Source organism: Urtica dioica, chromosome 7 (assembly GCF_054948205.1).
Source record: "Urtica dioica subsp. dioica isolate 48M chromosome 7, U.dioica_male_clone48M_v1_H2, whole genome shotgun sequence".
Taxonomy (NCBI): domain Eukaryota; kingdom Viridiplantae; phylum Streptophyta; class Magnoliopsida; order Rosales; family Urticaceae; genus Urtica; species Urtica dioica.
The window spans coordinates 33,966,194-33,982,495 of NC_142762.1; the positions used below are offsets into that span (position 1 = coordinate 33,966,194).

The 16,302-nt window shown below is 33.2% G+C and overlaps 2 protein-coding genes across 4 annotated transcripts; one reads left to right on the plus strand and one right to left on the minus strand.

Moving 5' to 3' along the window:
• The first annotated feature begins 3,004 nt into the window (after positions 1-3,004).
• Positions 3,005-9,013, plus strand: LOC149390965 (uncharacterized). Of its 2 annotated transcripts, XM_089621245.1 has the most exons (3): positions 7,358-7,491; positions 7,818-7,922; positions 8,499-9,013. In XM_089621245.1, the coding sequence occupies exons 1-3, from the start codon at positions 7,428-7,430 to the stop codon at positions 8,675-8,677; spliced, it is 348 nt and encodes a 115-aa protein (XP_089477371.1). In that variant the 5' UTR covers positions 7,358-7,427; the 3' UTR covers positions 8,678-9,013. The 2 variants fall into 2 exon arrangements, 1 of the variants encoding a protein (XP_089477371.1); XR_016300327.1 differs by lacking the exons at positions 7,358-7,491; positions 7,818-7,922 and adding an exon at positions 3,005-3,178.
• A 3,791-nt stretch (positions 9,014-12,804) lies between these two features.
• On the minus strand, positions 12,805-15,370 carry MAGO (mago nashi family protein). 2 transcript variants are annotated; one of them, XM_089620863.1, is made up of 4 exons: positions 15,185-15,370; positions 13,779-14,018; positions 13,229-13,405; positions 12,805-13,133 (listed from the first exon to the last, which is right to left on the minus strand). In XM_089620863.1, exons 2-4 carry the CDS (start codon positions 13,995-13,997, stop codon positions 13,074-13,076), a joined length of 456 nt encoding a protein of 151 aa, XP_089476989.1. In that variant the 5' UTR covers positions 13,998-14,018; positions 15,185-15,370; the 3' UTR covers positions 12,805-13,073. The 2 variants fall into 2 exon arrangements, with proteins under 2 accessions (XP_089476989.1, XP_089476990.1); XM_089620864.1 differs by having other exon boundaries at positions 13,779-14,032; positions 15,185-15,336.
• Between the last annotated feature and the right edge of the window lie 932 nt (positions 15,371-16,302).

Here is a 16,302-nt window from a genome sequence, read left to right on the forward strand (position 1 = left end):
CTAGTAAGAATAGCGTGAAAAATGCATTACAAAGAAATCATGATTTTGGTACCCTGCTCGCTCAGCCAGACAATTATACGAGTGGAGCAAAATACTAGGGCCAAATACATACAGCACGATATTATCGTTAGAATAACTACACGTGTTCTTTGAAGATAAGGAGATTATTAACTGGAAGTGTTTTTCCGTTGATGTTGGGTTTTCTGTCTAAGAACGTGGAATCAAGTCAAGTAAAGGAAACGACAAGAGTGTACTAGAAAATTATTATATTCATGATCCAGACATAATGAAGATCAGTATTCTATTCCAAACTCAAAAAGTAATGAATAACTTAGTATCAACGACGTATGTTAATTGTATGTATTGTGTGGCTTCGTACCTCTCATTATTTTACACGTGAACAACTTCATTAAGAAGTCATATAACCAACCTATCCCTTCCTAGTATATATATTTGTAGGTAAGGTGTTATTTTTGTAATTGCAATGAAAGACTAGTTATCAATGAGTAAACCAGACGGATGTATAAATCCCTTACTACACGGATGATTTTTTTTAATGTAAAAAAAAATTCTATATTTGAGTAGGCTTAAACCCTCTAGTAGTAGTAGGTGCATGCCATGCGTTTAGTGTAGAAAACACTAAAAGCTTCACGTGGATCCACTGGACCACATTTAGGCAGTAGATAGATATAAATCAGCCCAGCAAAATAGTTTGGGACCATTTAAATTGACCATTTATCACTATATTTTGACAAGTCGAATATGTCACGGATTATCTTTCCTTTTTTTTTTTTTGAAGGGTCACGGATTATCTTTTGATTCAGGGTAACCAGACAATTTTTTCACATGATGTTCAGATTTGAACTGCACACCTTTTATGGTCATTAACTACATTAAATACATATTATACGCTATTGCTAATGGCCAATTATAAGACATATCTTTCGATTGAAGGCAACCACACATCTTTCACATAATGTTGAGCTTTTGAGCAACGTACATTTTTGTCATTAGTAATTGTAAAGAATATATTACAGTAAACAGTATGTATGGTGAACTGGTGATGGTCCAACGTCAGACATAAGAGATATGGTAAACAGTAACATCAACGCGTGACAACAAACATCGTACGTAACGTACAATATGTTAGTGTATACAATTAAAAGTACATAATTGATAATACCTGAAAAGATGTTAGTACCACCTCAGGGGTCCAATTTCCACGTTTAGGAAATAAATCGATAAATTGAAGTGGTTTTGGGACTATATAAGGACGACGCTATTGGAGTTGAAATGCGTATAACTTCTCAGTGGAAGACTAGTCTCCAAATACTTTATTTATAAAGGATACCGTGTAGCAAAATAGCCAAAATGAAATTATGAATTTTGTTTTTAGTCTATGTTTCACAAATTTTAGAGAAATAGTCAACAAGTTTACGTGGCAATAATTAAGGTCCGATTTACCCTTATTTATTAATAAATTCGTAATTTTCTCTCTCCTACTTTTTTCCTACATTTTTTTACATAAAAACTTCAAAAAACAATATCTATCTCATATGAACTCGAAATTAAGTGATTTCAAATCCTACGGATTCGTGACGTCGAGATCTTCAAAAATAGATCCATTGTGTTTGATGAAAAATCATGTTTAATACCATAGATGTAGAAAAATCACGTTACTACCTTAAATATGAAAATAACTGGAAATTTTGGAAATTATCAAAAAAATAAATGGAAACGTAACTATGATGCATTAAACATAATTTTTCATCAAACACAATGAGTCTACTTTTGAAGATCTCGACGCCACGAATATGTAGGATCTGAAATCACTCAATTTCGAGTTCGTATGAAAAATATAAGAATTTGTAGAAATATACAAAACGTAACCACGAATTTGTAGAAAAATCACATAAGTCATTTGGCTATTTCCCTAAAAATTGTCAAACATAGGCTAGATCCAAAATTACATGTTTAAAGTGGCCTAGTTAGTTACAAATCTCTTATAATAAATACATGATTATTTTATTCCATACTTAATTCTGATTTTTAATTTCTGTAATAAGTATGTTTAAGAAATGGAAACAAATAGTGAATCAAATTTGTCAACGTAGTCTCAGAAAATTTTGATTATGTGTATGGGTATGCTATATTAATTGGCAACAAACATGACGTTAAATAAAAAAAAAAAAAAATAATAAAAAAAAAACCTACGCGGTATACTAGGGATGTTTAAACAATATTATACCAGAATCGAGATCGTACATAAAAGTTAAATGGTACGTAACTTTGAAAATATAATATACAAAACGGAATGTAGACACCTCAGGGATCCAATTTCCACGTTTAGGAAATAAGTCGAGACGAAGTAACCTATTACAGTTAATCTAATCACGAAAGAATGAAGCCATTTCTATTCTTCTCATTGCCTGCCTTTTCCTCTCCATGTGTATATATATTTATAAATATTCTATATATAACTATAATCCCATTGCATGAACTTAAACTTGTTAATCGTAATTTATATTTGCTCCGAAAAAGATTATAATTTATTTAGCGTAATTGGGTAGTTGGATAATATATTCAACAGGCTTACTATCTTATTGATTTAATTATCCGCGTCGTTAAGTTTATTAAGTGTTCCATTATAATTTGATATATTTTTTCTTCTTCTAATTGTTGTCTATTTTGTTGATCTCAGGGGTAGAGAAGACAAGATCTGCAGGTGACTGCATTTTTTTTCCTGGGACATGTAAAACTAACGAAGAATATGTGAGAAACCTTGCGATAAATACAAGGGCCCACACTCTGCATGGTTTTGCTGCTGCATCCAGCCTAGTAATTAATTAATTTTACAAATATCTATCCATGGCACATGGAAGCAATTAATAAAAGAAATATGTTGCCATGTTCAATTTTGTCTTGTTTTGATGATTGCGATAGATAAAATAAGGATGAGTGGTGTGGATTTAAAAGGACAAATACATGAGTAGAACAAAACATTAGCAACCACTCGGTTTTAGATATCCTTAACCTGATTCATTGTTATCTCCAAAAAAAAACAAAAAAAAAGATAGTTGTGGGAGCTCTTTCTCTGGAAAATATTACGAAACTATGGCGGTTTCAAAGCATGAAGCCATTGCTATTCTTCTCATTGCCTGCGTTTTCCTCTCCATGGGTATTTCCTCTTCATATTTTGTAAACAAGTTTTCAATACACATAATAAACCATAACATTGTTTTTATACCCAAAAAAAAAAAAAAAAAGTTGGAAGGCTCCGTGCAATTTAAAAAAAAAACAGTGGAGGAGTAACTGAATTTTTACGTGTAATTAGTTCCCGATTTCTTCGACCATTAATTTCTTTCCCATAATTCTTTTATTAATGTCGTGTGTTATGTCTTTTTTTATTTTCTTTTTTCTGAAACTGTTTATTCGGATGCAGTAGAATGACTCTTTGAGGTGATTCCGATTTTTTTGGACAACTAATTAGTTCTCTCTCTCTCTCTCTCTTAATTTCTTTTGCCGATGATGATTTGTGGAAGAGTTTGTTTAGGTAGCCTTCTGCCCTTAATATAAAAGAGTGAGTAAAAATAAGATTTGTAGAGATATTATTATAATAAATACATGATTATTTTATTCCATACTTAGTTCTGGTTTTTGATTTCTGTAAGAAATGGAAACGAATGGTGAATCAAATTTGTCAGCGTAGTCTCCGAATTTTTTTATTAAATGTATAGCTATGCTATATTAATTGGCAACAAACAAACAGGGTGTATAAAGTAAAAAAAAAACAACTAATGACTACGCGGCATACTAGGGATGTTATAAACAATATTATACCAGAATCGAGATCGTAATTAAAAATTAAATGGTACGTAACTTTGAAAATAAATACTAATATACAAAACGGAATGTAGTACACCTCAGGGATCCAATTTCCACGTTTAGGAAATAAATCGAGACAATAGTAAACGATTAATGTAATCGAGAAATTCAAGTGGTTTTGGGACTACATAACCACGACGCTATTGGAGTTGAAATGCATATTTTTTTTCTCATCTGAAGACTAGTCTCCAAATATTATAAACTTATACATTCAAATTTTTGCTTTACTTTGCTTTGCCTTGCCGATATCTGACAATCATACATGGCGGTTTCAAAGCATGAAGCCATTGCTATTCTTCTTATTGCCTGCCTTTTCCTCTCCATGGGTATTTCTAAATATTCTATATATAACTATAATCCCATTGCATGAACTTAAACTTGTTGTTAATCATGATTTATATTAATTTCTCGGAAAAACACTCTAATTTATTTAGCGTAATTGGGTAGTTGGATAATTAAGTGTTCCATAATAATTAGATTTTTTTTTTTTTTTGCTTGTAAATGTTGTCTATTTTGTTGATCTCGGGGGTAGAGAAGACAAGATCTGACTGCGTTTTTTTGCCGGGGACATGCAAAACCGACGAAGAATGTGAGAAACCTTGCGCTAAATTATACAAGGGTGCACCCAATGTATGGCTTTGCGCCCCGCGAATCTGGGAACGAGGGACCGCTTGCTGCTGCATCCTGCCTAGTAATTAATTTTTCAAATATCTATCCATGGCACATGGAAGAAATTAATAAAAGAAATATGTTGCCATGTTTGATTTTGTCTTGTTTTGAAGATTGCAATAAATAAATTAAATAAAATAGTTGTGGGAGCTCTTTCTCTGGAAAATATTACGAAACTATGGCTATTTATATACCTGTTTTTTTTTCATCAGTTTAGAAGCCCATAGCCGTAGGGAGAAGTTTTCGAAATAAAATCCAGACAATGATCGTAAATTAATAAATAAAAAGATTCGAGATCCTTAAAATAAATAAAATAATATTTATTATTAATATATACTTAGTTTTGACCAACTGTAATTAAATTGTCTTCCTATTTCCTTTTAGAACATTGTTTTATATTGTCCTTACGTTGAGAAAATAAAATATCAACATTACTTGTTACTTGTTATTACGAAATAATCAGCAGGCATGTGAATTGGATTAAAATTATGTCATAAGATTGAATGATGTGGATTTAAAATCTAATAATATAGGGGCATGCGAATGTAAAGAATGATATGGCAAAATAAGGAGAGAGAGATACGAAAAGAAAAAACAGGTGAGGTGATTATGAAAAAGTAAAAATAGGAGAAAGTGATTGTAACATTATAAGGTTTGGATCATGAAGACAAAAAAGCTTTGAAACATTCTCAGCTAATTGGATTCAAAGCTCTAATAAATATATTCTTAGAGCTTGAAATGCCATTAATTACGTTTCTTGCTGCCCCAAGCAATCTGGTGCACCTAACAAATTATAATTTTTTTTGTTTTTTACTATTTGTTAATTCAGGCATTGTATATTTGATTACATAAAAGATTTTCAACTCAATTATAAAAAATTTGCAAATTACGTTTGCAGGGTAGAATCCATTATAAAATTTGGATAATGAAGACAAAAAAAACTTTGAAACCTTCTCAACCAATTGGATTCAAAGCTCTAGTAAATATATTCGTTTCTTGCTACCCCAAGCAATTTGGTGCACCTAACATTTTTTTAGTTTTACTATTATTTCATTCAGACATTGTATATTTGATTACATTGAAGATTTTAAACTCAAATAACAAAAAATTTGCTTATGTTGGATTGAACTCATATCCTCACCTCATAGGGAAGTAGTGCCACCCAAACTGATGCTGGAGGGAACCTAACAAATTATTGAATACTTATTGACAAATCCGTTAAGAATTATTTACTTATATCAAGCACCTATTGACTAATCCCGCTAGTGTCATATATAACTATGATAATAACAATTATGTGAAATATAGTTTATTCTTGTTTATCACCCTTCGATTGACATCAAGACTGCATTTAGTATACTTTCAGGAAAGCCCCTTGCATGAATCATCTTGAATACTATCCATTTCTGGCTTACAGGTCCATGAATAGTAGACTTTCATTTGAATCATAAAAGAATTTGAAGTCATTTTTTAAGTGACTCAATATATTTTGTCTAGACGTCTATAAGGGGCAATTAAGTTAATAACCCAATAATCCACTATTCTTTTAAAAAATAGCTAAAAAGAGTTGTTCATCACGCCGGAATAAATTAATTAAATGTTTAAGTTAATTTAATTTACTTCAAAAAATAGCCTATCATATTTAAGTAAATTAAATTAATTTAAATAGTTAATTAATTAACTTCGGTATGATGAACTATTTTCTTAATAAAATGAAACTTAGACTATAATCTTGAAAAAAATCTAGAATTGACTCATTGCAACAAATTATTCCATGTTTTAAGTCATCGTTGCCGGCGTGAGAGGCTCTCCATTCTCGTTTCCCGCCGGAATAACAACAAGGCTTTGCCTCCGCCTCCGCCAGTGAAGTTCGGCCAGGTCAGCTTCAAGCAGTCACACTGCATAACCAGCGCTCGAGTCACGATGAATACATTACTCGGCCGTTCGATCTTCTGCGCTGACGATCGGATGGTCATCGGAGGAGGAACCGTCACCGCCCGATCTCTCCCGTACACGATCTCCTTCGTTGCCAGATCTTTGTACAAACACCAAACCGACATTGCGTGGTGGCTTCCGACGGCCAAAGTCCGATCGCAAAGCTCGACGAGAAGGAGTACACATCGGCGTCTCCGGCGGGCAATGACACTGAAAAATCTTCCGACACATTAATTTCGCGAAGGCGTCCTCCGCGATTAATGAAAGCTTAAATCAATGGTGTTCATATTAGAGAGCTACTTCCACGTCGTCTAACTTAAACGACAGAGCAACATCTTGACTTTTCTGCACGCACCTTTTTCACCCCGAAGTCGTAGGTATCACTCTACACGACACTACGTTCACTTACATCTTGATGGGTCCGACACTGGGCTTCGGCAAAGGAGTGATGAGCTTCAACTCAACAATTATAATTTGATTTTTTGTTCTTTTTTTCCTAAATGTTGTCTATTTTGTTGATGTAGGGGTAGAAAAGACAAGATCTATGGGTAGAAAAATACAAAGGGCCCACACTCTGCATGGCTTTGCGAACCGCGAATCTGGGAACCAGGGACCCCTGCTTGCTGCGTCCAGCCTAGTAATTAATTTTTCAGATATCTATCCATGGCACATGGAAGCAATTAATAAAAGAAATATGTTGCCATGTACTTTAATTTTGTCTTCTTTTGATGATTGCAATAAATAAAATAAGCTAGCATGAATGGTGTGGATTTAAAATAAGCATGTAATCGAGAAATTGAAGTGGTTTTGAGACTATATAAGGACGACGCTATTGGAGTTGAAATGCATACAACTTCTCAGTGGATGACTAGTCTCCAAATACTATAAACTACATATATTAATATATTTGCTTTGCACTGCCTTGCCGATATTTGACAATGGCAGTTTCAAAACATGAAGCCATTGTCATTCTTCTTATTGCCTGCGTTTTCCTCTCCATTGGTATTTCCTCTTCATATTTTGTCAACAAGTTTTCAATACACATAATAAACCATAGCATTTTTTATACCAAAAAAAAAAAAAAAAAAAAATTGGAAGGCTCCGTGCAATTTTTCAGATATCTATCCATGGCACATGGAAGCAATTAATAAAAGAAATATGTTGCCATGTTTAATTTTGTCTTGTTTTGAAGATTGCAATAAATAAAATAAGGATGAGTGGTGTGGATTTAAAAGGACAAATACATGAGTAGAACAAAACATTCACTCGGTTTTAGATATCCTTAACCTGATTCATTGTTATCTACAAAAAAAAAAAAAAAAAAAAAGATAGTTGTGGGAGCTCTTTCTCTGGAAAATATTGCGAAACTATGGCCGTTTCAAAGCATGAAGCCATTGCTATTCTTCTCATTGCCTGCGTTTTCCTCTCCATGGGTATTTCCTCTTCATATTTTGTAAACAAGTTTTCAATACACATAATAAACCATAGCATTGTTTTTATACAAAACGGAATGTAGTACACCTCAGGGATCCAATTTCCACGTTTAGGAAATAAATCGAGACAAGGAATTCAAGTGGTTTTGGGACTACATAACGACGACGCTATTGGAGCTGAAATGCATATTTTTTTTATCAGCTGAAGACTAGTCTCCAAATATTATAAACTTTATATATTCAAATTTTTGCTTTACTTTGCTTTGCCTTGCCGATATCTGGCAATCATACATGGCGGTTTCAAAGCATGAAGCCATTGCTATTCTTCTTATTGCCTGCCTTTTCCTCTCCATGGGTATTTCTAAATATTCTATGTATAACTATAATCCCATTGCATGAACTTAAACTTGTTGTTAATCATGATTTATATTAGCTCGGAAAAACACTATTTTATTTAGCGTAATTGCGCTTACTATCTTATTGATTTATTTATCTGCGTCGTTAAGTTTATTAAGTGTTCCATTATAATTTGATTTTTTTTTCTTTTCTAAATGTTGTCTATTTTGTTGATCTCAGGGGTAGAGAAGACAAGATGTGCAGGTGATTGCATTTGGTTGCCGGGGACATGCAAAAGCGACGAAGAATGTGAGAAACCTTGCGCTAAATACAAGGGCCCACACTCTGCATGGTTTTGTGCCCCGCGAATCTGGGAACCAGAGACCCCTGCTTGCTGCTGCCTGCAGCCTAGTAATTAATTAATTTTTCAAATATCAATCCGTGGCATGGAAGCAATTAATAAAAAAAAGATCTTTTGCCATGTTTGATTTTGTCTTGTTTTGGAGATTGCAATAAATAAAATAAGCATGAATTGGTGTGGATTTAAAAGGACAAAAAAATGAGTAGAACAAAAACATTAGCAACCACTCGGTTTTAGATACCCTAAACCTGATTCATTGTTACCTCCAAAAAAAAAAAAAAGATAGTTGTGGGAGCTCTTTCTCTGGAAAATATTACGAAACTATGGCTATTTATATACCAGTTTTTTTTCAGTTTAGAAGCCCATAGCCGTAGGGAGAAGTTTTCGAAATAAAATCCAGACAATGATCGTAAATTAATAAATAAAAAGATTCGAGATCCTTAAAATAAATAACTTATTAATATATACTTAGTTTTGACCAACTGTAATTTAATTATCTTCCTATTTCCTTTTAGAACATTGTTTTATATTGCCCTTACGTTAAGAAAATAAAATAGCAACATTAGTTGTTACTTGTTATTACGAAATAATTAATCAGCAGGCATGTGGATTGGATTAAAAATATGTCATAAGATTGAATGATGTGGATTTAAAATCTAATAATATAGGGGCATGCGAATGTAAAGAATGATATGGCAAAATAAGGAGAGAGAGATACGAAAATAAAAAACAGGTGAGGTGATTATGAAAAAGTAAAAATAGGAGAAAGTGATTGTAACATTATAAGGTTTGGATCATGAAGACAAAAAAGCTTTGAAACATTCTCAGCTAATTGGATTCAAAGCTCTAATAAATATATTCTTAGAGCTTGAAATGCCATTAATTACGTTTTCTTGCTGCCCCAAGCAATCTGGTGCACCTAACAAATTATAATTTTTTTTTACTATTTGTTAATTCAGGCATTGTATATTTGATTACATAAAAGATTTTCAACTCAATTATAAAAAATTTGCAAATTACGTTTACGGGGTTGAATCCATTATAAAATTTGGATAATGAAGACAAAAAAAAACTTTGAAACATTCTCAACCAATTGGATTCAAAAGCTCAAGTAAATATATTCGTTTATTGCTACCCCAAGCAATCTGGTGCACCTAACATTTTTTATTTTTACTATTATTTCATTCAGACATTGTATATTGTATATTTGATTACATGGAAGATTTTAAACTCAGATAACAAAAAATTTGCTTACGTTAGACTTTATAGGGAGTTAGTGCCACCCAAACTCGATGTTTGGGGGAACCTAACAAATTATTAAATACTTATTAACAAATCTTTCCTTTAAATCATAAAAGAATTTGAAGTCATTTTTTAAGTGACTCAATATATTTTGTCTAAACATCTATAAGGGGGCAATTAAGTTAATAACCCAATAATCCACTATTCTTTTAAAAAAAATAGCTAAAAAAAGTAGTTCATCGGAATAAATTAATTAAATGTTTAAGTTAATTTAATTTAGTTCAGAAAATAGCCTATCAGACTTAAGTAAATTAAATTAACTTAAACAGTTAACTAATTAACTTCGATAGGATGAACTATTTTCTTAATAAAATGAAACTTGGACTATAATCTTAAAATATATATATATATATATATATATATATATATATATATATATATATATATATATATATATATATTGACTCATTCCAACAAATTATCCCATGTTTAAGTCATCATTGTCGGCGTGAGAGGCTCTCCATTCTCGTTTCCCGCCGGAATAACAACAAGGCTCTGCCTCCGCCTACGCCAGTGAAGTTCGGCCAGCTCGGCTTCAAGCAGCCACACTGCATAACCAGCGCTCGAGTCGCGACGAAGACATTCCTCGGCCGTTCGATCTTCTGCGCTGACGATCGGATGGTCGTCGGAGGAGGAACCATCACCGCCCGATCTCTCCCGTACACGATCTCCTTCGTCGCCGGAACCGACATTGCGTGGTGGCTTCCGACGCATTAATTTCGCGAAGGCGTCCTCCGCCGGCTCGTGGTGGTGGCGACCTTAGAGAGCTCTTTCCGATGCCAAAGGACTAGACGGGAATCTCGATGTGCGCGAATCGCATTGAAGAAGCCTCATTTCTCTGACTCGACGGAGTTACAAAGTCGTTGATACCTCCAGCGTCCTCAATCTTCAACCGTGTTTGGTTTGGAGACAAATCGCTCTCATACAATCCGTCATTACCGGCCTCAATTTCGCGCTCGATCTCCACTTTGCATTCTTTGATTTGATTGTCTTGGATCCTCAAGTCGTTCTCGATTTTCCTCTCCAGTTCATTCGGAAATCTATATGATTCGTTCGTAATTTTAGACTCTGCCGATGGCCAATTTCTCTGAAACAAACACAAGGGTAAAATGGACTTTGCATTTATCATATTTGTGCTGATTCAGCAAAAACGCAGCAAAGCTGCTGATTCTGTAATTAGAAGAGAAAATATGACTTTTGGTTCTTTATATTTTAAGCACAACGCTATAATCCCAAGTCTAATTTTCATAAAATTGTCCTAATTAAGGAACACATATTTCTTTCTACAAATATAATAAACATGTGACAATTGAATATTATTTAATAATGAGGGCGAAATAGCTTAATTTATTTTCAAAAAATGAGTATTTATAGAACGTATGGACATGCAAGATTCTAGGAATTACCTTAATCAAATGAGACATTTGTAGAATTTCCCCTTGCTGTTATACGATTTATGTCAAGTGACAATTTTATGGTAAAAATCAGTGTTCAAAAACTCTAGTTTTGGTTATTTAGAAGTTTTAGAAAAATATTTTTTCTTCTGAAAGAACGAGTGAATATGAAAAATTCAGCAACTACATTTGTAGTGCTGTAGTAATAGGGTAAACTAGCAACGTAGCCATTTTGAAACATGATTTTTGGAATCTAGCCAACGTTTGATAAATTTTGCAATCTAGCCATTTACTGAAATTTACGGATATAAAATACCTAATTTACCCTTTTTCTTATACTTACTTGATCAAAACACTAGCCCAAGTTTGACCGGTTTGAATTGTATACAGCCAATTAATTTCATATTTTTTCGCAATTTAATTGGATATTTAGCTAATTTAATAGGAGATTCGGTGATGTAATTAAAAGAGAAAATGTAATGCAATAAATGCACAAAAAATTTACCATAATTAACAGAAATTAACAAATCAGCGGAGATTAACAAAAATTTACAAACATTTACACTGTATTTGCTTACACGGCTATAATTTCAGCAATTTAATTTCAGCTTTTTGAATTCATAATAGGAGATTCGGTGATGTAATTAAAAGGGAAAGGAAATATTTATTTGATTGAATAAAGTCAAACAAGATAATGAATACACGTAATTATGATAAAATCCCGTTCAAAATTAGAAAATAAATTTGGAAAACAAAAATACCGTATTAAATGCGTATTAAAGGAAAGGAAAGAAATCGGCTCCACCTGCACATATGTAAATTTACCATAATTAACAGAAATTAACAAAGCAACGGAGATTAACAAAAATTTACGAACATTTACACTGTATTTGCTTACACGACTATAATGTTCATTAAAGAAAAAAAAAACGCTCAATAACCAACTTTGCCAAATATATAATTTTTTTTTAAATTCGAAATATAAACCAAATATAACAAATTCGGCTACAAAACCAAGTTTCAAAACGTGGGCTAGTATTTTTGAAACCAAACCAAAGCTAATATAGTAAATACCATCTTACATAAATATGACACGTCATCAAATTTGGCTAGATTCGAAAATTAAACGAAACGTTGGCTAGATTACAATTGCAACGTTTGATGTGGCTTAGATCGACTAATTTTTCTTAGTAATACGTGATAGCGATGTCAATTTCCCTCACGTAAGCTGTGCCATTACTGTCCTTGCTAAGAAGTCTCCCATAATGCAATCCCAGTGCATCTTTTCCAGTACATCTACACCAATGGCGTAGAGATATAGCAATAGACTAAAACAACGAAACCAAAGCCAATCTAAATCAAACAACATTTGGTAACTTGGCAGTTACTTCCAACACTACAAAAAAAAGGTTTGAAACTCATGACAATTTTCAATTTACCACAAAAGGAGTAGTTCTTTCTTCTAACCTATGTGACATGGTCCGTAGGCTTTGTAAGAAATTAAAGACGCATTATCTTAATCAAGTTAATATCTTTCCACAAAACCAAATACAATCGACCAAGTGATTACTTTCAAACAAGTAGTAGTTCATTCCCGAGTACATTCATACCTCAACATCCATAACCATCACCTTCCAATACAAACACATGAGCACAAAAGCACTAAAAAAAAGGACCCTAATAAGAGATGAAATTCAAAATAAAACCCGATGAATAAATTGTCAAATCAAACTCGACCCGTGGGTCAAATCCAATCTCTTATATGGGCTTGATCTTGAAATGAAGCGAGATCAGCGAGAACACGAAGCATTTCAGATCCTGCATCCACACGATCATAGAAAAATAAACAACCTTAAGTTTCCAATTCCTGAATCAACTATGGGTTTGGCCTATACAATACCAAAAAGCTTTACCTGGACGAGATAGTAGAAGATGCGAAGGCCTTCGGGGTCGTTACTGCTCTGGACATCGACGAGAGAGCCGATCTTCGAGGTGGTGAATGAGATGTGCTCGTTCCCCATCACAATCTCGAGCTCTTGTCTCCCCACGCGGTCAGGTTCGGGCCAGTTGCTATCATCTTCTTCCATTATCTAATAACCGAGACACAAAAATCACGACGTGACTCACAAACTCCAACAGCAACAACAAAAAATGCACTCTGGAGTTACATACAAATATGCTCACCCTTATCTTTTTTTTAATTTGTTAGATGATTTGAAAACATTGCCAACCATTTGTTTATATTTCATTTCCAAGTTTTCATTTCGTACGTTCCCAACAATTTTATCCAAGTTTTCAAAGTGACTAAAATCAAAAGAAAAGAGAGCTCTAATGCTCATCGTACAAAACCTACACAGCACTAACTCTTGACTCGAAGAAACATTTGATGTTCTAAAGAGATTCTCAGCCCTAAAAATGCATAAAGGTAAAGAGCCCGAATAGGGGATGGGAAAAGAAAGAGACCTCGCTGTCGGAGATGATGCGGCGGAACTCACGGATGACGGCGGGGGAGAGGTAGACCTCCTTGCGGATTATGGTGTCGTTCTTGTAGTTCGAGTTGTTGGCATAACGAAGCTTCCCGTCCGGCCTGAACTCGAACTCCAAGAACTCGTGCCCAAACTTCCCTTTGTGTCCCACGTAGTAACGCAGATAGAACTCGTTGCTCTTCGTAGAATCCTCCATCACTCTCTCTACACTTCTCTTCTGCGAAAAACGACCTAATGAGTATAATTTTTCAGCGAGTACTACATAGAACTGGTTAGGACATGAAGGTTTTCAACTTATTTTTGCAGTCAGTTATAAACATTTTGTTTTAGGGCGTTTCCTATTACAGAATTCAACCCAAACATTAACAAGGTACAACAAACATACCCAAAATCTGCAGATATATCAAACTCCATTACCAACACAGGAAAGTTTCATTAGCTTAAAATTAGTATACACGTGTAAATATGAACTTGAACTATCTTTTAAACGCATACGCACACACACACACACACACACACACACACACAAAAACAAGGTTTTAAAAAACGTACGTACTGAGGCGTGGAAACAGTAAAACGCCCGGAAAATGCCTCAGTAGCGTGCGTTTTAGGTCTGGGAAATGACCTTGCTTGAACACCACTTTGCAGATTTGGACTTGTTATAAAGACTTTTTTTCTTTTTCATTTACTTTTATGCAGTTTCAACTAAGAAAAACACAACCCTAAACTTCTAAGACAAAATCCCCCAAAATCCAAATACACGAACAAAAACCATCATCTAAGCCCTAAAATCAGGGACCATGGAATGGTATATCTTGATTAGACTTTGCCAAAAACGGAATTTGAATTTTAGACGATTTCAAATTACATAAACTAAAAACACATCAATTATATATTCTCGCAATGAAATAGGGACTTCAAGCAATACTAATCAACACGTCAACAAAATAAAATAAATAACTGAAACTAAGAGTTTGAACATCACCTGGTGGTCGTGACGATGAGACGGTGCGATACGGTGGAAGAAATTGGGAGCTATGGCTAGAGGGTTTTCTAATCGTACAGGTATCACTTACACTTACTAGGTTTTTATATTTAAGAATTATATTTTTTTCTTTTTATATTTGGTTCCTAACTAACAGTTTTTATTTATTTACATTGTTATAGTGATTTTTTTTTTTTTAACAAATACAAAAGACTCGCAAGTTCCTACCAATAATCACATTTTCAAAATTTCAGGATTCAGATTTCAGTCATTTCAAATCAATAATTTACTACCACGGAACAAGAATCAGATTTTTCAAGACAATAATCACAATCTCATTTCACAGTCAAAAGAAACCCTAAATCAAAGGAAGGAGAAAAGGAACCGAAATGACTCACCTCGGTGGCTAATCTGCTCGGCGTTCGTTTGGTGGCTGAGCGAGAGAGGCTGTTGTGGTTCTAGTTGATAATGAGCGGCGTTGAGCTCTACAAGCTAAGGCGAGTCGCGGATTGAGAGAGAGAGACTTTAGGCTTCGGTTTTAGTTTTTTTTTATTTTTTTTTTTATTAATATTCATTTAAGATAGTTTAAGAAATTAATAAATTCTCTGTGGGAAAGAAATTTTGATAGAAAAGATATCAATTATAATTTGGACTCACCAAAACATTCTCTCTCCAAATTGGAAGGTAAAATTCTCTTGTTTTTATTTATTTGAACTATGAATGTTCATGAAAATCGTCAAATTGAACGGCCCGATCATTCAAATCAAATCGTATTTTTATGTAAACCGTTTCATTAAAATTTGATGAAGTTTGGATTGTAACCAATTCAAATCGCAATTGTTTCGGGTTGATTTGAGTTTTTTATAGCCGTGAGATTGGGTTGAACCAAACTACCCCAGTACTGTTAATACTTAAATTTTTTTAAGATTACAAATATTTTATATGTATTATTGTTTAAAAAAACTTATTTTTTAATAATATTATAATTAAATAAAAATACTCAGTATTATACTTTATTATTTGCGAATACATGAAGATTTGGTAGTAAAAATATACGTAATTTTTATTTTAATATGTAAATTTTCTATAAAAAAAAGTAAAATTTTGATTTTATTTGACATAACGTATTAGATATAATATACATATATGATTTTCATCCGCATTATAGAGTCATTTGTCGAGAATTATAATCCGAAAAAACCAACCCAAACCAACCCGATTATTTTTTGGTTAGTTTAATTTGGTTTTACCTTTCAATAGGGTTGGTTTGAGTTTTAAAACTAAAAAATTAGTTATTGTAGTTCGGATTGATAGAACATGAAAAAACCGACTAACTCAACCCAATTACACCCCTACTTTGAACCATAACAAGATTTAGATCTCATTTATTTTTGGGCTCTCTAGATACATAGCTAAATGAAAAATCAAGTTTTATCAAATAGTTTACTTTTAGTAATTTTAAGTAAATAGCAACAAAATTTTATTAACAAAACCAAAAATACATTAATAATTATAA